At 41.9% G+C, this 8,937-nt stretch overlaps 1 protein-coding gene across 4 annotated transcripts in view; it reads left to right on the top strand.

Annotated features, from left to right (window-relative positions):
• Positions 1-119: 119 nt before the first annotated feature.
• The window catches only part of paqr5a (progestin and adipoQ receptor family member Va), a 10,077-nt gene continuing 1,259 nt past the window's right edge, over positions 120-8,937 (top strand). Inside the window, exons 1-5 of one of the 4 annotated variants that reach the window (XM_083552123.1) lie at positions 120-248; positions 3,803-3,991; positions 4,240-4,367; positions 8,203-8,405; positions 8,582-8,708. In XM_083552123.1, the coding sequence (XP_083408249.1) occupies positions 3,938-3,991; positions 4,240-4,367; positions 8,203-8,405; positions 8,582-8,708 (512 nt within the window). In that variant the 5' untranslated portion in view covers positions 120-248; positions 3,803-3,937. Of the gene's footprint in view, positions 329-3,793; positions 3,992-4,239; positions 4,368-8,202; positions 8,406-8,581; positions 8,709-8,937 lie in introns of all 4 variants that reach the window. The other 3 variants (XM_083552124.1, XM_083552121.1, XM_083552122.1) reach the window with 3 other exon arrangements.

Here is an 8,937-nt window from a genome sequence, read left to right as displayed (position 1 = left end):
TATTTATACATAAAGAAAAATCTATGAAAGCACAGATTTTTGCACAGCCCACGTTACTCTGTGGGTGAATGATTCCAAAGATTGGAGCTGAAACACATGTTTTGTACAGACAGTGCGCGTGCACGCGAGCTTAGAAACGGCGGCGCGCGGAGAAGCGCCTCAGCCAATCGGATCATCTCTGGGAGTGACAGCTGACAACGAAAAACAAAGAAAGGCATGTTTTTCTCCTTCAAAGCTTCTCACACCAGGTAATTGCCAGGACGAAAGATGGAGGAAATTCCCACCACTTAACACTACACGGGAAACTTTTTTTACTCAACTTTACACTGTAAGTTGAAATCACGATATTTGTTATGAAGTTGCAGCAGTCACGTGCCGGGTTTTTATTGCTGATGTTGAGGAACGCTGGCTGAACATTGTCAATGGCGTCAGTGCGTTTAGACAATACTGTGAACGAAATATGTGATTTGCTCGTGCTGGTGTGGTTTACTGTCGGCAGGTATATAGTTAACCAAAACATGCATTTACTTAAACACAGCTTCACTTATTACAACTGGTAAAAGTGTTTGAATACCAGTTACTTTTTTCAAAACTGTGGCCATGAATTGTTCCTCTTTTGCTCATACACCGATAGGCCATATCATTAGGACCACTGGCAGGTGAAGTGAGTAACACTGATTAACACCTTACAATGGCACCTGTCTAAAGGTGATGGAAGCAGAAAAAAATGGCCACGTGTAAGCAACTTTGACAAGAGACAGATTGTGTTGGCAGGACAACTGGATCAAAGCATCTTCAAACCGTATGCGTCGACAGAGAAGACAGAATGCCCATGTTGCCCCATGACCACCGCAGAAAGCCATGCAAGAAAGTCCCCTGGTCTGATGAATCATGGTTTATTTTACATAATGTAAACAGCAGGGTGCATGTGTGTTGCTTACCTGGTGAATATTTTGAAGGCAAACTAACAGAGGCAGTGCATTACTTTGGGGAATGTTCTGCTGGGAAACATTGGGTCCTGGTATTCAATCAAATCAAATCAAATCAAATCAAATTTTATTCATCACATACACATACATACAGGGTACGACATGTAGTGAAATGTTTTGGAATAGGGAATAACATGAGGGAATAGGATGGGGGAAAAGAAAAGGAGGCAGATAAATAAGTATAAGGTATAAGAAAACTATATAAAATAAAATAAAAATAAATAAAAGAAAAGAATATAAGGTATAAAGATATATAAAAAGATAATGTATGAAACAAATATACATATAAACAGTAAACAATGTGTAGTAAAAAATGTAAACAATAGGCAATTTGTGGTGGGTTGTCCATAAAGTGTCTGTGTGCGGTATGGTGTGGTGTAAGGGTCCGTAAAGTGTCCATGTGCAATATGGTGTGGTATGAATAAAATAAAAAGCGCACTGTGCTGTGCAAGTCCAGAGTTTAAAGTGTCATGGTGCGAACGGTGAGATATGTTTAAAGTGACGTGGTGCGAAGGTGAGATATGTACAGAGAAGAAGTGTGATGATGATGGAGAGAGTGGGCCAGTTCCAGATCCTGGGTGTTTCCTGGTTTAAACACCGGATGGCCTGCGGGAAGAAGCTCCTCCTCATTCTCTCTGTGTTCGCTTTCGGGGAGCGGAAGCGTTTTCCTGAAAGCAACAGAGAAAAGAGTCCATTGTTGGGATGGCTGAGGTCCTTCATAATCTTCCTAGCACTTGTCCAGCACCGCGTGCTATAGATGTCCTGCAGGTTAGGGAGCTCAGTGTGGATGGTACGTTCAGCTGAACGCACCACCCTCTGGAGGGCTCGTCTGTCCTGCATGGTGCTGTTCCCGAACCAGGAAGTGATGCTACCCGTCAGGACGCTCTCAATGGTGCAAGTGTAGAAGGTCTTAAGGGACTTTAAACTACCCTCTCAGGTGCTTAAGCGTCTCAGATGGTACAGAAGCTGCCGGGCCTTCTTCACCAGGGTGTTGGTGTGACAGGACCAAGACAGATCCTGTGTGATGTTAACACCAAGGTACCGGAAACTGTCCACTCTATCCACTGGGGTCCCGCTAATGTTTATAGGTTGGTATGACCGCTCCCACTTTGTGCTGAAGTCCACGATCAACTCCTTAGTCTTGCTGACGTTCAGGAGAAGGTTGTTCTCCTGGCACCATCTCTCCAGGTTTTTAACCTCCTGTAGGTAGGCCGTCTCGTCGTTGTTGAAGATCAGACCCACCACAACAGTGTCGTCAGCAAACTTGATGATAGTGGTGGAGTTGGATGTGGCCACACAGTCATGTGTGTACATTGAGTAAAGCAGGGGGCTCAAAACACAACCCTGGGGGTGCCAGTGCTGAGGGTGGATGAGGTGTGTTTTCCCACCCGTACGGCTTGTGGTCTGTCTGTCAGGAAGTTAGAGATCCATTGACACAGCGGCTGGCTGAGTCCCAGGACCTCCAACTTAGAGGTGAGTGTGGAGGGAATTATGGTGTTAAAAGCTGAACTGTAGTCCATGACCAACATCTTTGCATAATTCCCATTTCTTTGGTCCAGGTGGCTCATCGTGGTGTGGATGTTACCATAAAACAGACTTATTACAGTTAGCAGTTAGCTGTTTTGTTGCTTTCCTTTTTTGTATGGAGCAAAATTATAATGTACACACCAGGGACACATAGCTTTGTTCCATTTTTTGGTTCACCTGTTTGATATCTGTTCAAGGTGGTGGTACTCTCTATTCATCCATCCATTCTCAGTAACCACTTTATTTTGATAAAAGTTGTGGTAGAATCTGAAGCCAATCTGGAATCCAGTACATTGCAGGGCACTATTCACTCTCTCAGACACTCATTTACACCAAGTGGTAATTTATCCTTGCCAATCCGTCTACCTGCATGTATCTAAACAGTGTAGGTATATATTATGAACATATGTATCGGGACACCTAACTTTTCCAGTCTTAGGATGCAGTAGCATTACATTTTCCCTTCATTTGAACAAAGAGACCAAAACCTGTTCCACCATGATTATGCCTTTATGGACAAAACAACCTCCATGAAGATATGGTTTACATGGGTTGGAGTAAAACATCTTGAGTGGCTTGCTAAAGAGATCTGACCTCAATCTTATTTCTAACCCTAACCTTGACCCAACTGAATTCATTTTGCATGAGTTGGGACACTGACTGCACCCCAAACCTCCTCAGCTTTCATCAGTATCTGACTTTGGTAATGCCCTTATGGTGAAATTAACACAAATCTTCATGACATATATTTTTTTATATAATTTATATATTTGTTACAGTATATAGTGTGCTTAAATCTACAAATCTGAATGACAGTATTTTTGGATTTTCTTTTTCAGACAGTGGTTCCCCTCTTTTAAAGATACTAAGAATCCTATTTAAATAGGAAACATATGAAAACCCCACTAAAACTGCAGTTACAAAAATGTAGTTTCAAACCAAAAAGTTTAAACAGCACACTTTTAAAGAAAATTGTAAAAGGGTTTATGTAAGACCTGTTTTATGCAGAAACATTTGACCTACCTGTGTCATATCAGGTGTGGAAAACATATTTACTTTAAATACAAGGCACAGGTAGTAAGCTTTGGTTTAATATTAACATCCTCCATTGATTTCTGAAGGTGTGTCCACACAACTGAAAGTTTCAGCTCTGTTTATCATAAGGCAGTTTTAAACAAGTTTTATCGCTTTCCTTTTTCACTTTAATTTATTTTCTGTTTGAGTCTGTCTTTCCTTTTTCTCTGAGTCTCATTTGGATTTTCTTCTTTTCGATTCAGTCCTACCAGGTTTATATGCTTGGGGGATAAACACACTGGGTGATCTAGTAAAAGGGCGGGGCAAGTAAAGACGACAAAGCACAGTTCATCCCAGATTCTCTCAACTTTCAGTGTTGGATTGGACTGCTAGTGAATTATTGGATCATGCTAAGCCTTATCAAACTACCTCGACTCCTAACCATCAACCAAGTTCCAAATGTAAGTTCATCTGATTTTGTGAACAGCAAACTCCTAATAGTAATGCTAAAGCAGCTTTTCTTCTAAAAAATTTACATTTGCTTTAGAGAGGTTTCATCTTATTAGTAAATGTCTGTTAACAATGTGTAAGTTGGGAAGCCGGTATTATTATTTTATGCCTAGTTGTTTACCTTGGCCAGAAATAGTTTATTTATACTGTATAATGCTAATGAACTTTTTTTTTTTTTTTTTTTTTTCTTACACTGCAGGTGTTTCATGAAGATGGAATCATATCTGGGTATCGGTATCCCTACAGCTCAGCAAAAGACTGTATTCTCAGTATCTTCCAGCTAACAAATGAAACCCTCAACATTTGGACCCACTTTCTTCCTACATGGTATAAACACAATGTAATTTGATGAATAAATCATAACAGGTGTACTGTTACAGGCAAATAATCAAAACCAAAGTGTAATGATTTACCAATAACAAGATGTCCTGAACTGGTTGATTTTCTCTTTTTTTATTTTTTTTTAAATCATCCCACCGCTGCCACTAACTTTAACCCAGCCATTAGGGAGGCACAAGCCAGTGCACTCTAAGTGCTGGTCCCAAGCTCGGATAAATGGGGAGGGTTGCGTTAGGAAGGGCACCCAGCGTAAAACATGTGCCAAATGGAATATGCGGATCACAGATAAGAATTTTATACCGGATCGGTCGAGGCCTGGGTTAACAACGACCGCCACAGGTATCGTTAGCTGACAGGGTACCGGTGTAAATTGGGCTACTGTTGGCCGCAGGAGGAGAAGGAGAGGAGGAAGATGTCTACAGAGACAGCAGGAAAAGGAGAAGTGTAGGAGAGTGGAGGTTTGGGTTGGTACTTTAAATGTTGGTACTATGACTGGTAAAGCGAGAGAGATAGCTGATATGATGGAGAGGAGAAAGGTAGATATGTTGTGTGTTCAGGAGACCAAGTGGAAAGGGAGTAAGGCCAGGGACATTGAAGGTGTGTTTAAACTGTTCTATCATGGCGTTCATGGAAAGAGAAATGGTGTAGGGGTGATTTTGAAGGAAGAGTACAGTAAGAGTGTAGTGGAGGTGAAGAGAGTTTCTAAAAGGGTGATGAACGTGAAGCTGGAAGTTGAAGGGATGATGATAAATGTCATCAGTGCGTATGCTCCACAAGTTGGCTGTGAGATAGAGGAGAAGGAAAGATTCTGGAGTGAATTAGATGAAGTGGTAGATTGTGTACCTAGGAAAGAATGATTGGTGATTGGGGCAGACTTTGATGGGCATGTAGGTAAAGGGAACAGAGGTGATGAGGAGGTGATGGGTAGGCATGGTTTTAAGGAGAGGAATGTAGAAGGGCAGATGGTGGTAGATTTTGCTAAAAGGATGGAAATGGCAGTGGTGAATACGTATTTTAAGAAGAAGGATGATCATAAGGTGACCTGTAAGAGTGGAGGAAGGTGCACACAGGTGGACTATGTTCTATGCAGGAGATGCAACCTGAAAGAGATTGGAGACTGTAAGGTGTTGGCGGGGGACAGTGTAGCCAGACAGCATCGGATGGTGGTCTGTAGGATGGTTCTGGAGGCGAAGAAGAAGAGGAATAGAGTGAGGACTGAAAGAAGAATAAGATGGTGGAAACTGAAGGAGGAAGAGTGTAGTGTGAGGTTCAGGGAAGAGGTCAGACAGGGGCTTGGTGGTGTTGAAGAGGTGTTGGATGATTGGGTAACTACTGCAGAAGTGATGACGGTGGCAACTAGAAAAGTACTTGGTGTGACATTGGGAAATAGAAAGGAAGACAAAGAGACGTGGTGGTGGAATGAGGAAGTGCAGGAGAGCATAAGGAGAAAGAGGTTGGCAAAACAGAAGTGGGATCGACAGAGTGATGAGAAAAGTAGGCAGGAGTACAAGGAGATGCGGCAGCAAGTATAGAGGGATGTGGCGAAAGCCAAGGAAAAGGCATATGAGGAGCTGTATGAGAGGTTGGACACTAAGGGAGAAGAAAAGGATTTGTACCGATTGGCCAGGCAGAGGGACCGAGCTGGGAAGGATGTGCTGCAAGTTAGAGCAGTAAAGGATGGAGATGGAAATGAGTTGGCTAGCGAGGATAGTGTGTTGAGAAGATGGAGGGAGTATTTTGAGCAGCTAATGAATGAGGAAAATCAGAGGGAGAGAAGGTTGGATGATGTGGATAGGATTAGTAAGGAGGAAGTGAGCGCAGCGATTAAGAGGATAAAGAGTGGAAAGTCGGTTGAACCAGATAACATACCTGTAGAAGCGTGGAGATGTTTAGAAGAGATGGCAGTGGTAGTGAAAGCCAGGCTGAGAGGAGAGGTGACCATCTGTGAGCAACAGTATGGTTTCATGCCGAGGAAGAGCACCACAGATGCCTTATTTGCTTTGAGGATGTTGATGGAGAAGTATAGAGAAGGACAGAAGGAATTGCATTGTGTATTTGTGGATTTAGAGAAATCGTACGACAAAGTGCCAAGAGAGGAGTTGTGGTATTGTATGAGGAAGTCAGGTGTGTCAGAGAAGTATGTGAGGGTGGCACAGGACATGTATGAGGACAGTGTGACAGCAGTGAAGTGTGCAGTAGGAACGACAGACTGGTTCAGGGTGAAGGTTGGACTGCATCAAGGATCGGCCCTGAGCCCTTTCCTGTTTGCAGTGGTGATGGACAGGTTGATGGACGAGGTCAGACAGGAGTCTCCCTGGACTATGATGTTTGCGGATGATATTGTGATTTGTGGTAAGAGCAGTGAGCAGGTTGAGAAGAGCCTTGAGAGGTGGAGATATGCGCTGGAGAGAAGGGGAATGAAAGTCAGTAGGAGTAAGAGTGGAGAAGGTGGAGGAGTTCATGTATCTGGGGTCAACAGTGCAAGTAATGGAGAGTGTGTTAGAAAAGTATAGAAAAGAGTGCAGGCATGGTGGAGAACAGTGACAGGAGTGATTTGTGATAGTAAGAATGAGACCTGGTGAGACCTGCGATGATGTATGGATTAGAGACAGTGGCATTGAGTAGAAGACAGGAGGTGGAGCTGGAGGTAGCAGAACTGAAGATGTTGAGGTTTTCGTTGGGAGTGACGAGGATGGACAAGATTAGAAATGAGTTTATTAGAGGGACAGCGCCTGTAGGATGTTTTGGTGACAAGGTGAGGGAGGTGAGATTGAGATGGTTTGGACATGTGCAGAGGAGGGACATGAGTTATATTGGTAGAAGAAAGCTGAGGATGGAGCCACCAGGAAGGAGGAAAAGAGGAAGCCCAAGGAGGGGGATTATTGATGTGGTGAGGGAAGACATGCGGTAGTTGGTGTGAAAGAGGCAGATGTAGAGGACAGGGTGGTATGGAGACAGATGAACCGCTGTGGCGGCCCCTAATGGGAGCAGCCGTAGGAAGAAGAAGAAGAAGAAGATTTTTTTAATCATTCATTAATAAATAAATTAAAACCACACACTTTATTTCTTATAGTTGTGCTTAATATCCATGAAACAAAGTATAATGGCATATCTAATTGTTGCTTTTGCCATAAACTCCAACAATTACAAACAAATAAAATTTTTGTAGACCTCCCACCATACATATCACCATGTACACTGTTACTATAGAAACTTTAGTATATTTGGACAAGCACTTTTACAAACAGCTTGCAGCTAAATCTGCTATCTGAGCTAAATGGAAATATGACCATGTTGACTGATGGATGGTTGTTACTGGTACATGGTATATTACAGCCAAATACTGTGTTCGTTACTTGCACAAACTATTTCATCATTATAATTATTGAATCTGGAGCCTATCCAAAAATCACTCGGTGAAAGGTGCGAATACACCATTTGCTTTTATGGCATTTTGGAGATGCCCTTATCCAGAGTGAATTACAAAAGTAAATAAGACACCAGCTTATTAGTGGGTGCTGTGCACATAAACATTGTTCACATTTGGGCACATTTTATGTACACCAGGAGGAAATGTGTATATAAATATAACAAATAACCAATAATTGTAATGCATGATTTTGGGAGGTTTGAGGAAACTTGAGGACTCTGGAGAAGCATGGATTCACCATGGACAGTAACAGGAACTCATGATTTTAAAAAGAAATGACAGTTTATAAAGTGTTTAGACTGTAAATTAGCCCTTTGGTTAATTTATAGCTGCATAGTTTTTCTTTTTTCCAATAGAAGTCATCTAATTTGAGTAATTGTATTCTTTTGCTAGGTTCTTCTTGTGGAAATTCCTTATGGTGCTAATAAAGGAAGACTGGCAGGACTCCTACTGCTGGCCTCTTCTGATCTTCCTGTTGTCTTGCTGCTTGTACCCACTGGCTTCTAGCTGTGCACACACCTTCAGTACTATGTCTGAACGTGCCAGACACATCTGCTTCTTTTTCGACTATGCAGCCCTGAGCTTCTACAGCTTAGGTCGGGAGACTGGAATTCAACATGTTTTTCATGAGCAATAATTATTAAAATTAATCAATCATGTATTTGCCAGAGATCGATAAATTGTTACAGAACAAAGAAGTTTACTTAAAATTTCTGTGTGGTTGCCCTTAATTAAAGTGATTGTGTTTTTTGTTTTGTTTGTGTGGCAACAGGTTCTGCCATCACATATTCTTCCTATATATTTCCTGAGAAATGGGTTAACAGCGTCTTCCATAAATATTACATTCCCACCGCTATTCTCAACTCTATCCTCTCCACTGGACTGGCCTGTTACTCAAGGTGAGATGGAAAATTCTGAATAATGCACTGCCTTGAAAAATGTCATGTCCTTGCTAGTTGGAATAAAAATAAACTTACTTGATACTGAACCTTCTTTAATTTAGTGATATTTTCCCATGTTGTCCCATGTTGCTTCACCTCCTACAGTAGGGTAATTTTTTTCTTCCCAACAATGTTAATGTCTCTCCTTCTCTGCCTCCTAGTTGAAAACATTTTATTGTCATGAAAT

The sequence above is a fragment of the Silurus aristotelis genome, assembly GCF_946808225.1.
Source record: "Silurus aristotelis genome assembly, chromosome: 10".
In the NCBI taxonomy this organism is placed as follows: domain Eukaryota; kingdom Metazoa; phylum Chordata; class Actinopteri; order Siluriformes; family Siluridae; genus Silurus; species Silurus aristotelis.
Note: the sequence above shows the minus strand (reverse complement) of the source record. Positions and strands in the feature narration are given on the sequence as shown.